The sequence below is a fragment of the Bombus affinis genome, chromosome 5 (assembly GCF_024516045.1).
Source record: "Bombus affinis isolate iyBomAffi1 chromosome 5, iyBomAffi1.2, whole genome shotgun sequence".
Taxonomy (NCBI): domain Eukaryota; kingdom Metazoa; phylum Arthropoda; class Insecta; order Hymenoptera; family Apidae; genus Bombus; species Bombus affinis.
In genome coordinates, this window is record NC_066348.1 from 13776405 (window position 1) to 13791819 (window position 15415).

The 15415-nt window shown below is 43.0% G+C and overlaps 1 protein-coding gene across 3 annotated transcripts in view; it reads left to right on the forward strand.

Moving 5' to 3' along the window:
- Positions 1-15415, forward strand: part of LOC126915991 (uncharacterized) — an 83410-nt gene that overhangs the window by 57928 nt on the left and 10067 nt on the right. For all 3 annotated transcript variants that reach the window (XM_050721318.1, XM_050721319.1, XM_050721320.1), the window contains one exon: positions 10540-10670. In XM_050721318.1, coding sequence (XP_050577275.1) covers positions 10540-10670 — 131 coding nt within the window. The remainder of the gene's footprint in view (positions 1-10539; positions 10671-15415) is intronic.

Sequence of the window (15415 nt, forward strand, 5' to 3'; positions counted from 1 at the left end):
TCAATCTCTATTAGAATATAAAGCGAAAGAGATACATAATTCTCGATTGCGTAATAAATTTTGATTAGAGATCTAGATCGAACTTCATACTCTGTAAGCACAATAAGTAGCTATATAAGCTTTAAATTATTCCAACGTAACGATATTTTGAGTCGAATCTAATTGCAGTTCACTTGCAGATGTTACGCACATTTGTACTTGCATGTTTTTTCCTTAAACTGTTGATTTCTCATCGCACGATTTTCAAACTAGCAAAGACACGTATCATCGACCGAACCAAACGTTTCAGATCACTTTTCCAATTGTACTTGTCTCGAATCACCTGCCGATTAATGCCACGAGTATCGATGCTAACATCCTTTGCTCCCACGAAGCTTTTTACCAAAGATAGCTCAATATCGCTACAGCATAGTAACATTTTTCTGAATTGATATAGAACACATAACAATTTCCAACTTTTTTGAAATTGTCTTTTGAAATTGTTTTTTGAACTTTTGATCAATAGTCAAATACCCCCATGATTTCATCCACAATCGATAAAATCATGGCAACGATTGAGGACAAAGCCATGCCAAAAATCCCCCTATCGAACATGGCAATTTTTGTCGATACCAAAAAATGACACCGAAGTTCGATGTTCAAAAATATCTAGATGAGAATTGGATTAACAACCGTAAGGATCTTATTCCCAGCATTTTTCGCAGAAGGGCTCGTTTGTAGGGCTTTGCAGTTTATGGGCGGTTGTTTACCACCCGGTAAATGTTATGCTCGAGTCATAACGTATATCTTGGAAGGCCGTGAGTCCCGTACGGGACGACCATTAGCCGCATTCAATCACCATTACACGCTGGCGCGCTTTCTACGCCTGCTTGCCCCTTAAATCCTGGCCAACGCCGACAAAAATATCGCCGTCGACGTACCACGAAGACGACAAAGAGGATACCAACGATGGACTAGCACCACGTGTTTACCTTCTACGCTTGGGAATCGAAAGTTCTGACTCATCCTCCGCGGTCAAATCTTTTCTTTCGCTCGACTTCCACCCTTATTCGTGAAGCAGGTCAAAGTCTTCCGCCGACTTACAAACGAAGAAAGTTCACTTCGCGTAAGAGGATATGACGTTGGTTCATTGAACTGATTCTGACATTGATTCGTATAAAGTTGCAAGTTGATGTCGTGGATAGCTTTTTATTGGCAGAATAATGATAGTATTCGACTCGCTGTTAGAACGGATTCAGATCAACGAACTAATAAATCACAGAACTTCGAAGATTCAACGAAATACTAGTTTTTATCAACTTGCATGCAAGACAATTGCATTCAAGGGAAAGACCATAGCATTCGACTACATACAGTTCCTGATCAGTGAATTAGAAATCGTGATCGATTCCACGAATTCCACGGATCGCACGTAGCAGGGACGAAATCCTAACTTCTCCGAAATTCTCCATCGCGAAGGGTAAATGTAAAGTGCTCCCCGGCGGCGGTTTCCGCCGAAAAATCTCGGCGAACAAGGCCTGCCGGCGTTCGGGGGCGGCGGGTAAGGCACGTCGGAATCCAACGGCGCATTTACACGCGCGTTTCTTCGCCGCGTACAGAAATTACGACGCGGAAGAGAGGTCCGTGTGATCCCGCCTAAATGATGGTTTGGTCGGAAGGTTTCGCGGTAAGGAGGATTTATCCTTCGGTTCGAAGGTTTACGCGTTGTCGCCGGCCCCAAGAAGCCCCATATGTACATCGCCGATGGAAAGGGCGCGCGGCGTGGCGTTCGGATTCGTTCGGGTACGATACAAATTTCGGGACCAGACTCTCCAAACCTGAGTGCACCGCGTTATCGAAAAATTTTTCTTTGTAGTGTTGTGCTGGCCATTAGGGCGCCCCGTTTCTTCAGTGTTGCTCGACGACCAGCCGGTTGGCAGGCTTTCGAGGAATATCGGCCGCGAAAAAAGACGAGACACTTTAACCGCGAGACGAACAACCGTATACCGTTACTACATCAATCTTCCGTAATGATGCAAAGTAGAAAAGGACGCGAGGAACGCACCTCCAGTACCACTCGCGATCGTTAACCGACTCTGTTTCCGACCAGATGACTTCGGCTTTTCATTTTCGTCGTACTCGATTTACTTGATTAGTTATTGAAAAGAAACTTCTCGCCGAATGATTATTTGTATAGCTTGTGGCGTTATGGTTTGTTTCTATGACTCGGTGGGAGGGTGAAATGGACGGGTTAAATCGAAAAATTAGTTGAATTTATTTGCTATTTCAGAAAGAGAAAATAAATGGACACGCGCGATTGTGATTTTATTACGTTGCTGGTTTGCATAAAACGTCCTCTTAAAATTATTCGTGTCTTTATGAAACACCGCATATTCCTTCAAACTTTGATCAACGAAGTCGAAACTAGAATAGCTCTAATGAGTTCGACGTCCAATAACAATTTCGTCGTATCTTTGAGATTATAATAAAGAATAACTTGTATCTAAAAGGGAGCCACGTCCAACGCGTAACACCGTGAGAGTTTCAAGCATTTTATTCCACGCTCCTTCCAACTCTAATCGACAACTTCGAACGTAGAGTAACTGCAACTACAAGTTCCGCAATTTCTACGTCGCATTCGCTCCTCGAGCTGCCCCAGTTCAAACCACGAATACCAACAATCCTGCAAATTACAGTACGTGCCAAAAAACGACTCCGAGCCAAAACAAGCTGACATTCAACACGGTGTACCATGAAAGCTTGAAGCTTTTTAATTTCCCCTACTGGCAAATGGTACTGGGCCGAAAATCTCGTTAAGGTGAAACGCGTGAACAAATAAATAACATTTCGAGCGAGAGAGAAACAGGGAGAGAGAGGTGAAAGAGACTCGGGCGTATTGGGCGGACGTTCATAAGCTGCGGGCTGGCGAAGGGTCGAGGGCGTTCGGTCGGGTAGGGGGCGAGAAGGAATAAGGCGAAGGAGGGCCCAACGACCTCTGACCTCCCTGGGAACCACCAAGCCCTCGAGGGACTGTTCGAGAAAGAAGCCCAGGAATCCGGCGGACCCACCCGGCCGAAATACTTCCACAAGAGCTGCCGCCGCCTCGAATCGGTAACCTCGAATCGCTTCGTATCGCCATACTCGATAAAACATCGATCGTGAATTAATTTGTCCACCAACTAACCCGACAACCCTTCTCCATACTAATTTAACGATTTAAACGTTACGGAATTAAGCTTCGTCTTTGTTAGTATATTATTTAATCACAGTAGGGTGAAATATTTAGGTGAAGCAGGAAGAATAATTGTTAATTTAAAAATTCTTTGTAAACGAATGAATTGTCAATGACCGAAAGGAAATTTCACCTTCGGCTGCTTCTTTTTTTCGAATTTTTATTTTTTTGAGGAAGCGGCAAATATTCAACTGGATAAAGGGTGGTACGATATAGTACGACACATCGATAAGAACCTTGGAATATTTTCACATTTTATTCCATAGGGAATTGCGAGAACGACCGTGACTGTTCTTTCTATTTGATGAATATTATCGGGATATGGATAAGAATCGACAATCCTCTTAACTTTCTATCGTGATACACGCTGACTTTGACATTGCACATTGTAGCCGTCAAATGCTCGCAACAATACGAATTAATCGATATTCGATCTGCTTCGTTAAACGTTTCGTGACTGGTCGAGATAACTTTACCCCTTCCTCGGCTGTATTTCGTTTCGTTTTCGTTATCTTCTCTTCGTCGAACGAACGATCACGTAGCGTACAGCGATTTTATTGAGCCGGGATCGCGAAATAATCGGCCTGGCTGAGAAATCCTACCGAGTGTTAATGATTTCCTGAAGATTGAATCTGTTCCCCGCGGGCATTGATTTCTCAGTGGTTGAAGGAGTTCTTATTAGTTAGAATTAAATTACAAAGGATGGTGGAGATTGGTTCTTTGGAAAATAGGAGATCCGTTCAAATTCTCAAAGTCGAGCTCCAACCCAGTGTTTGTATAGTACGAAAAGGGGGTTAATACGGTGTGATGATAATTTCCAGCGTATAAAGGATAAAAAATTATTTGATTCGAAGGGAAGAAAGGTAGAAAAGAATGTTTCAAAGAGGGTCCGGGCGTACGGAATCGAGATCTCCCTAGGACAACAGGATGATCGATATAGACTTCAAAAATCGGCCGTGGGACAAAGTAAGCCGGCCGGTGCGCGTAATAAAAAAGAAACTGAGGGGAACGTTACCTCGAGGGAATTTCGAAAGGGTATCCCTCCCCCGTTTTTGTGAATCGTGATACCCGGCAATTACGTGGCACAGTCACGGTGATTGGCTGGGTCGTTTTCGCGGGAAGCATGGACCAATCGAAGCACCGGTATGCCTCCTCTTTCTCTCTCTTTCTCTGTTCTCCTAGAGTACTTGCTGGCAACGAGCACGCTCCCGCCTTTAGTCTAGTCAGAGAGCTGCACCTGTGAGTGAACCTGTAGCGTGCACCTGCAACCCGAAATCTAGCCGTGTGTCTCACCGACTCGCCGCTCTTCGTGGATCCAACGATCGTGATCCCTCGAATCGGCCCGGAGATCTCCGGCAAATTACATTTCCAACCCACCCCCCTCTGATCGCTAGTAATACACGTGTATATAATAGAATAGGAGGGAAAGTTCTTCGACAGTGTATGTTGCCTCTCGAACGAGAACAACGGAGAAAATATCCGTACCACGTCTGGTAATGACTCGGTGGACGTACGTTGCTCGGTGATCTCGCACGTGTCAGTGAACATGAAGAGTATTGTGTCGGAGGATGTTTTGTTGGGCCACGAGGATGATCGAGTGCGCGATACGATGAACGTTCGATGAACAATAACACGGTCTCTTTGGTGGTCTTACAGCGTGGAGGAAGAACCGAAACGGTCCTTCGCTCTTCAAAGTCCAAGCTTTTAATAACTTTGATCGGGAGGGAAACCGTGACATTGACTGTCATACGGTGACGTGCACACAGTCGCCTCGTTCGATGAGCGAAGAAACGTGGTCGCCGTTGGCTACACCGACTGAACGTGTCCTAGGGAATGCAGCGAGGGGACGCGAAGGAAGAACAAGGGGATACCGTACACTGGACTAACGAGTTTAATAGAGAAAATCATCGATGAACGCTGGTACCGCCACGCTAGTTACGCTCGATAACCATATAAATAAAATGGAAATGTAAAGGAGCCGGATGCTTAGCTAGACGTAGCCTGGGCAAGAAACGATGACACGGACAGAACGGCATGGATCACCGTCAGTGGATCGTGACGATCCGCATTCATGGATCCCCGGCGACTGTTAACGACGTTAGACCGTGAGATCGCCAATGATAAGATCGTACGATTCCGTGTGCTGTTATCGAGCCGCCTTGCCCATCGGCCTCGTTAATCAACCGCTCTGATTACCGGTTAAATGTTAATGAGTTTCCGCGAGATCGTCGTGGACGGATCGCCGTCGATCATCCACCGAAAGAACTAGAAACAGGTAACGTTCTTTTCGTGTGACATGTCGATTGAGACATCGTCCATCAGCTACGGTGTAAGAAATCGTAGCAGACGATATGTGACAGTCGCGTTTAGCTGATTTCGCTTTGCCGAGTTAATCCGATCGGATTCCTCGCAGTGAGATCATCGACAAGAAGCGATTTTCCATCTTCTGTGCCTACGCAGGCTCTGTCCATCGTCCCCGGAGGCATCGAACCGTTTCTTTTCCATTAGGATTCCTCGTAGGCGCATGCAAATTCCGGAAATACCGACTATCATCCTCCCTTTCAAATCATCGATATAAGTTGGAATAGAAGTTTATTCGTGCAGCTTTTGAAATTCATTTATATGGAAATAGGAATAGAATGTTTCTATTTTTACGACTCTGTGTTTTGATACAAATGAAAATTTAAATTGAATCACTGGTTTTTATATAGTTGAATACATCTTAATACTTCGATTTACAACATCGAATTACACTCGCGATACAGAAATTGTACTTAAGAAAAAGTTTACCTTCGTCTTTAATTCAATTTCGATCTTAACTGCACCTTTACAGTTAAGCACCTTTACAGACAAAAATATTCTCCACTTTACGTCTTATTACACCAGTTCATAGCCAAAGTTTGCTTTAATATTTACTACAAGAATTATTGAACAAAAGATAAAAAAAAATTTGTTTTAAATAATATCAAAACTGAGCCGAATGGAAAAAACGTAGATAGTTACATTCATAGCCAGATTCGTTCGAACGTTCGTCGGATCGGAATGCGACGTAACTGTCCGCTAACAGAATCTAAGCTCACTAACTCGGTATCCAACGATTAGCCTGATGTATCTAAATTTCTTCCCGTCCTCGAGAATCGTAGCTTGAATTTCTTCAAGCCGTTCACCGCTGGAGCTAATTGCATCGCATGTTGCTTTACTTTTCCGGTTTCTGCGGCTTCGCGTTGCTTCTTCGTGGAATGCGAGCGAAGTGTACAAAGCGCAATGATCATAGATCGTGGTGGAGCGCCGACGCGACGAGGCGAAGAAGGAGAAATTACGCGCGTCCGTGGGCCCGGAAGCCACGTGCACGCGCGCCAGTCTACACGTGCTTGTAAATTCACGGCCACGATCAGCGTTGAACGTGTGCGTGCTCGTGTTCCGCCACCCCGCGAAACGACAGGAAGTTTGTGCTGTTCGCGCTCGTAACGTCCTTTCTCTCTCTTTTTCTTTCGCAGCCCCTGTCAAATTGACGTCCATTATGTTTTATAGCAGCGCGAAACGCGGAGGCGTTCCTCACTGTTTCGTGGTTATATTATGCGCGTTGAGAAAATTCTGCGTCGTTTCGAGGAAATAAAGAATAGGGATAGAAAATCTGAGCTTTCTTGTACGATAATTTATTAACTACTAATATTAGTGCCCCAACAAGCGACAAGTTGTGGGTTATAGGCTTCTATTTTATAATTTTTCAATTTTTATTTTGAATCGTAAATTTCATTGACGTTGATAATTCGTCATTTACGATCCATAAGTTAGGGTTACGTTTCTTTATATATACATTCCTCTTTTCTTTTTTCATTTCCTTATATTTGTTCATTTCTATCTTACTTCTTTTTCTGTTTTTAGGAAATGGAAGCTTGAAGTTAGAATAATATTTCTAATCTTCTTTTCTCGTGAGTGCTATGTCAGGAGATTAGTTTATTCATTTTAATCTACAACTATTCCATGCGCTCGTCGAATTACGATTATTCGCCAGAGGAAAGTTGTTTTTGTCGTCTTGAAAAAACTGCGAATGCTGTTACTTCTACGTGGATACATACTGCGTAATATGTATGAATAATAATACACGTGATCGTAAATTACAGAGAACGTGTGTGCACGTTTTTTGCGACCGATCGTACGCTTCCTGAGATCGCCCTATGTTCACCTATCGTGACGAAAGTGTTAATTGTTACGTATCGACGAACAGCTGTTTTTTCCTCTTGCTATTAAATATTAATACAATCTTCAGGCTCATGCGCCAATGTAACTGTTACAAACAAACATTTCATATTTCTAACTACGTAACGAGATACCAAACAGGATATCGTTGGTTTGCCGGAGGAGCGATGCGTCTGAAAAATCGTAACTTTCTAGATATCTGGAAAAATTAATTGCAAAATTATAGTACTTCGAGTAAGATAATAATTCTTAAGTCAATTAATTTTAGTTCGTCAGGTTCTCCCATTTCTTCTTTTTTTTCGCAAATATTTAAATAACTTACGAACTTTCCTTAATCTCGCGTCACTCTTCTACCAAACGCTTCACCCTTCTCAAACAAACCGATTTCTCACGAAGTAATCTTTCCATACGTCACGAAAACGGGATACAGCGATTTGTAAAAGTGGTCGGTCGGCGGACGATCATTAATAAATGGCGATGCGCCTGCGCGGGTTCAAAATGCGCGCGAAACGCGTGAGATATACGGCCGATGCAAATAACCGGGTACGAAGCGGCGGCACAATGCGATGAAGCTTTGGGAAATATTTTATTGCGGCTCACGCTGGAATCGACGTAATTCACACTTTGACCGTCGAACCGATAAATTTCCTGTGCTCGTGATCGCGCGAGCCCCGCCGCGTGCAGCGCATCTCCTCTTTCCGATGCGTTCACCGGCCCGGTCCCGTGGGAGCCCGTGGCATTCCACGAAGCGAGTAAACGAGTAAATTTGTAGGTAGAATACGCGCCTCCTCGGCCCGATCGAATCCCATAAGTCACGTCTCGAATACAGTGTTTAACCTGCGAGCTTATCGTCGATCGTTATCCCCGGTTCCACCTTTGTAAAAGTGTATGCGTGAATAAGCGCGTAAAAGCGCGTGCGTGAATACGTACGCTTGTCGGCCTTAAATGTTCCGCGAGCATCGATGAAAATCCGCGAAAGCGACTCGATGATTTCATAGAACCGATTTAGGATTCCTCTGATTGGGACAGTCGTTGATTTAGGCTCATTTATCGGCGAATTCGAGACGATCTTTTATTTTTCACGTTTCTTTGCTCTGGGATATTTTCATTCCTTCGGGATCGAGTATCTTTAAGAGTAAATCGAAAGAAAATTGTTTGACATGGTAAAAGAATTATCGATGCATTCGAGACAATTTGAAATTTATGCGATGACGTCCATTATGAAATATTTTACGTAATGGGATCGATCATGTTTCTTGAACTTGAACTGAAAGTTTGTCGATCGATAGATTGAAACTAGAATCAGTCTTAAATTAAAAACCTTAGAATTCGATTAATTAATATAATAGAGTGTTAAAATAGAGTGTTGTATATATGTAAAATGGAGCACGAAGTTTCGCGAAGTCCTCGGGTTTATATAATAACGTAATATTCGATTATCTTATGGAATTCCCTTGAAATATAGTGCTTTCGTTATAAGGTCTAGAAAATAGCTAACACTAAGTATAAAGATTATAGTTTAAAAGGAGAAAAAGTAATGGCACATATTTAATGAGACGTATTCAATTACACCGTACGCTACATCAGCTTTTTTATGGCCATGGTCCAAGCAACGTCTTAAAATCCATTTACAGGCTAAATCGGATAACCTATACTTTGGCTCTAACAAATTGTTTCAATTACGAAAAATAACAAAACGTACGGATAACATCGAGCAACATCAGTACACCTTATACCTCCGGCAATTACGAGATGTGCTCGCACAGTGATTTCACTCTTTCTAATCATATCCTCTTTTTCTCTTCGAATATCTTGGTTTCGAGGCTCTAAAACTCCAATGCTTTGTGTTTCAACATTTTTGGATAATTTTTTCGTTCCATCTGACAAGTAAACGGAATTCCAATTACGAAAAATCGAATTCCCATCGAACAACCCATTCTAACAAAAAAGAAATTTCTATGTCCGATATCGGATTCGTCGAATTTACTCAAAGTTAAAGGAAGTAAACGACGAAAAGCTGTTGAAACAGATACGGAAATAACAGTTTAAATAGAAATCGTTCTACATACTCGTGGTATGAAAGAAACGGTGCCGGTTAGCGGAGCCACGACACGCCGAGCGATTTTCTAGCTGGTCAGATGCAGCCGTTTGCGACCGTCTCGTGGATCGATGGCTTCGTTAAAACTGTTTCAAGATCGTCGTCGTAACTGGTCGTGACCGCGTAATGCGATTTCTGTACTGTATGTATGTCGTTAATTTCAGGAGACGATCTAGGAAATTAATAACTGCCGGCTCGAGCAAGATTCCAGAGATGATACTCGCCGCTATTAAATGGTAAATCCAAAGCCCGTAAGAGGAGAGCAGTATCGATCGGGAATACGGTTGTTGGATTATACGGCACGTCGAACAGCCGTGGGCAAAAAGTGGTAGCGGCCAGTTTTGTCAGCTACGCTTCGATTGGCAAGTTGACGTTAAACAGCCGCCGCCGAGATGAATGATAGTGACAATTCTAATTAAGCGGCTACCCGATTGAGTCGGACCGTATTAATTACCGGCGGACCTCGAGGCACGTGCCGACTATCCGTGTTACCCCCTTTGATTTCTCTCTGCTCAACATTTTCACCATCTCGCGTTTCAACGTTTCAATTCATTACCATCGACGCTACCGACGTTTTACAGCGGTGCTATATGGTTTTAAACGCTGCTACGTGGCTTTGTCCGAAGGTTTAGGAATCCTGAGATTCGGATTTTCGAAGCTGGTGAAGATTCAGAGAGTTGAAGCCGTGAAATTTAGGGATTTAGGGAACTCTGCAATTCTAAGATCTAGAATTTCAAAGCTGTTGCTCTCTATAGAGCGATGTAGCAGATTTGTAAATATATCTGAAAATTCTAGAATCGAGAGAGTTGCTACAACGAGCAGGCAGTTAGACTTTCCAATAATTTGAGACCAATTACGTCTCCTAATATCTTTTCTATGAAAGCAAAAAGATCGCAACCTGAAATTAAGATACTGTGCGTCTGATCGTAGTACACAAATGGTCTTACGTATAAATAGACAATAGTCTTACGATTGAAGATGAGAAGATTCACGAGCTAAAATTAACATAGTCTTGGCGCTATGATTACAGGGGACCTGAAGAGGCGACACTCTTGGAGCAGTGAGGTCGACTACCAGCCGGCGGAAACGGAAGCCGTAGCGACACCGGGAGGAGATCCCGCTGCCCCATCCTCGGACGAGGAGGACAGAGGCTCGTACAAGGTAAACCGCACGATCTCTAATCGCAATCCTGAAGATCTATTCGTGGAACACGTGCATCTTAGACGCCTTAATTCCGTGCACGGCTGGTAAAGACAATGTACCCTTTGTTCCATGAAATCACGACTCTCTGATCCCGTTTTGCCAAGTAATTAAGTAGCTGCGGGGCGTGTATTCGCTTCAAATGGTATTACCCTTCCTATGTGGCTTTTTTTCGTGCCATTTTTGCAACGATGCACGGGAATCAGTCGAATGAAACGAGAACGCCGATAATTGGCTTTTATATGGCTCGAAACGTGGATCGAATTCAATCTTTTAACGAGAGCCAGATTTTAATTATTTTACACACGATTGGTCATCTTGCGTAATTGATACGGGTACGTGTGGAATAGTAATTCGATTCGGCAACCTTCCTTTTTACAGTCGTAAGTTTAAGTCTTTTGCCTCAGAACGCTTTTGAATCCGTAAAATCAAGTGTTTGTTTTATTTGATAGCGGAAATCTGAAATTATAAGTCGAAAGATATCGAACTCACAGTTTGCTATTTCGATCTTCGAATTTTCAATTTTATTGCAACTTCTTCACTACCGCTTTTGTCTCGCGATTGTTGCATCGTAGTAGTACTTATAAACGCTGCACAACAAAAATAAATGGTAAACCGGTCTTTCTTAATTATTAAAACTTCAAATTACAAGGAAGTACGAAGAATCCTCGCGTTCGTTCCCACAATCAGTTCTGCTCTTGCAAGTCGAACGATCCATCCAGGGATGTATTGTCCCTGGAAGTTCACCACGCAACGCCAGGATTTCTGCAGTTGCAGTTGTTAAAGCCTCTCGGGTTTTACGGTGCTCGCTGTCTGGCCGCAGTAGTAAAAGGAAATGCACCGTTGCGTTGCGGCCGTTACGCATGGACCGTCTTGTGAGCAATGATCCGCTTGTGCATATAAAACGTAATTTTGGTTAAACGCTCTGCGCTCGTTCCGTGGTCCCTTCGTATTCCCATCATTTTCATGGGAAAAGTGCTTCACCCTGCCTTCTCCGACTCGTTTTTTGCCTAAGTAACCCTGGTGGTTTCGGTTTTGCGATCTGGCCCTCGTAAAAAGTCCATCCTCCGATCTCTTTTTATGCTCGTAGGTAAAATATTACGTGGTCTCTTTCGCGGTTTCTTCTTTCATCCGGCATATTGATCGATCTATAACGTACTTTCGATCCTTAACTTTTCTATGGTGAAATGAACATATATTAAATCGTTTGTTAGAATTCTGAATTTGATAGTCGAAACTTATAGCTTCTGATTGCAAGATTGAACCTAATCGAATATTAATCCTTCGTACTGTCGGTTGTTTTAGCACGAGACTATGAGAGTTAGAAAATTTAAACTTTAAGAACACGATCCAAAACACAAATTAAGATGCACGACGAGCGCTCTAAGAAAGTCACTTTTTCTGACCACAAAAGTCTCGCTACCACCATAACCATATCTTAGCCACGGTTCTCGCCTCAAGAAACTCATACGACTTAAACCTTACAATTACCCTTCGTTCCCTAAAAACTTCACTCTTGAACCAGACTCTACTCCGCGCTACAATCAACGCACCCCTAAAACCAGCCTTCACGAAACAATCAGTCGATCGCCGATCAATTCTGCCGCCGTAACAGTTTGCGTAGTTCCAAGAAGCTGAATCGTACCGACAAAGCATCTACATAAACCTCCGTGCATCTAGTCGTATTTCGTGAGCGAGAAATCCGCCGGTTTTCTCGGAAGCGATCGCGCCTCCGCGAAGCGAACAGCCCCCGCTTGAAGAACGCGAGGAGTAAAAGAAGACTATGAAAAGGAAGAAGATCAGTTCGTAAAGAAAATCGCGGCCGGCTAGAAACTCGCAGGCTGTTTTGCCACGCTATTTTTACAAGAGCGTGCAATTTTAGGATTCTCAAGTTTCGAAACAATGGAGTTTCAGGATTCGAGAGGTTCGAGCTTTCGCTCTTTCAACTCGGAGGCTGTGAATTCTACGACCGTAATATCAGAATTTTAGAATTTCGAAATGCTAAGCTTCAGAATTCGACAGTTTCGAGGTTCCAGATTCTGGAATTCGGCAGCTTCAAGTCTTTGACTTTTTAGAAGTTTAAAATTTCGAGATGTCGAGGTTTACGAGTCGAGAACTCCGACTCTCCAACTTTGGAGTTCTAAAATTTTGAGATACGATGCCTTGAAACTCGTCAGCGTCGAGACTCTATTTTCTTGGAATTCGGAAGCTTTGAATCCGTAATTTTGGAATTCTAAAATTTCGTAATAGAGAGCTTCGCAATTCGACGATTTTGAAACTAAATTTTAGCACGTTCGAGAATTAAAAATCCATGACTTCGCAATCCTAAGATTTGAAAATGTAGAGTGATGCAATTCACGAGCTTTGACACAGTTTTCTTTGAAAACAATCGCGTCTCAGCTAAGCGAACGACGCTTAAAGGAAGATGAAGAGGAAGGAGATCGGCTGATGAAGAAAATCGGACGCGGTCAGAAACTAGAAGGCTGTTTCGCGGAGATATTTTTAGAGGAGCCGCGTGTAACGAGCGCGAGGCATTCGCCGTTTATGTCGAACGTTCCTCTTCTTCCACGTTTTCTTGATCGCAAAACGCCCTGTCTTCGAGAAGCCCTGAAGTGAAGGACGACGTCGAAAAACTATGCTACTCTATGCACGTAATGGCGAGCGACTCTTTATTTGGAAGGGAATTTTTCGGCGCGCCGGGGTGGCTTCTTTGTAGCGCTGCGAGGATTCCAACACGATTTCCGCTTCTTCATTTGTGTAGACTTGTTTCTGTTTGAGTCTATATACATATACATATATACAGTAGATGGAATACTAACGATTCGAAGCATAGTCGAAGGTATTTTTTCCAAAAATTAACAAGCAACTTGTTACAGGTGTTACACGTAACATATTACAAGTAGAAGTTAAAGTTTGTGATTTTGATAGTATCAAAGTTAATGTAATAAGCGAGAGAAAGTTAATTATCATGTTTGAGGATAGCCTGTGACGATGAAAGAATCGTCCAACGCTTCGACAGTGAACAAAATATTTCTTCGTTTGCAAACGGTGTATTACAATTAGAATTGTTAATTATCAGAATCGATGAAACAATAACAGAGATAACAATAACGCGAGATCCTCCACGCGGTACGCACTGACGCCGCTTTCCATTGTATTAACAAAAACTTCAAATGCTCGTACATCAATAAGCAACGTACCATCGATTTATTACGCCATGAAACTATTCAAAATAAAAGAAGCCATATACGATCTATCCTCGAGTCCAAACAGAAACCACCTTTATTGATAGCACATCAGAGCGAACACGCGCAACACCCAACAGCGACGTGTCTTTCATTATACCAGCCGTCCTTTGAAAAGCAGAACTCGCATAGAGAAGAGGACGACGACACGGTCGGCCATTGAATATGACGTAATAAATGCTCGGTGGTAGAGTTGGACTTGGTTTTTCAGTTAGCCCTGGAATTACACGCAGGATCGCATGGCAGGCGTTTAAATCAAACAGATCGCGCGGCTCGACTTACGAGCGTTAATTGCTAGACTATGCGCCTCGTCTACCAAAGGGACTTTATTGCACCGGAAAATCAGGCACGTTACCGTTAGCGGGTATACGCGTCGCAGCCATCTGCGTGGCACACGGCAAAGAGCATAAACGTGTAAATGCCTGATAATAATCCGGTCGAAGGGGCGGACAGGGGGATAACTCGCGCGTTTCTCGGTGAATAGTCGCGCGAACCGCAGTTTTACGAGTCTCTGCACCACCTTCCTTCTGAACACCTACACTGTTTGTCGTGCGAACAGAAACGAATTGGCGATTCGGTGATCGTGACGCTCCAGCAGTTTGTATAGAAGCGGGTGGGGGTTGATCTTGGACCTTTAATATCTTCGTGATTGCTGTGCGAAGTATTGTACTATGGTTAAATCGATCAACTCTCTGGAAACTTCTTCGTCGTGATACTTTGATTTCTCAATTAGTTTAACTTGCTTAATCCCTTTCGAATTAATCTTCTTTTAAATTTCTGTACGTTCAGTTCCTTTTAAGTCTCTTGCTGTCTTCCTCCTCTTCCTGCTGTCTATGCGATCCGAAATGAATGTTACATTTCATTACCAAAACGTAAATAATCTTTAAATATCCGGTTTTTTGTATCCCACGTTTCTTACGAATAAAGCATTTCAGGGAAGAGATGTCTGAAGAGATGCGAATGCGAATGGAAAAGGAGAACAGCAGGATCGTGCAATTTTTGGGGAATTTTAATATGTTTAGTTCCTTGTAAATTTATCTACTAGAAACTAAGCAAATGGAAAAATACTTTATCGGAGCATAAAACTTTCCATTCGTTGTTTCGCCGTCTTACAATAAAATCAGAGGAAAATCTATCAGCCAGTCGATATAAAAATCCCTGAAATATCGCCTAATTTCTCTGAATCTCCTTCCAGATTCGCCGTCAGTCTGATTGAATTGTGATATAGGGATGACGTATTAAAAGGCTCGGCGTTTTGTAGACAAAGAAATCGCACGGTTAACGTAACACGTAGGAAAAAAGAGACCTCGTCGTAATATCCTAGATTGTTGCGTTCCGCGAGTAAACGAAGGTATAAACGGTTTAACAACCGTTCATTCGAGCACCGTTCGGAGATCAAACTAGACGTCGTAATTACGTTTTACGAGGGTACGAAGCGAGAATGGGGTTGGGTGTCGTGGC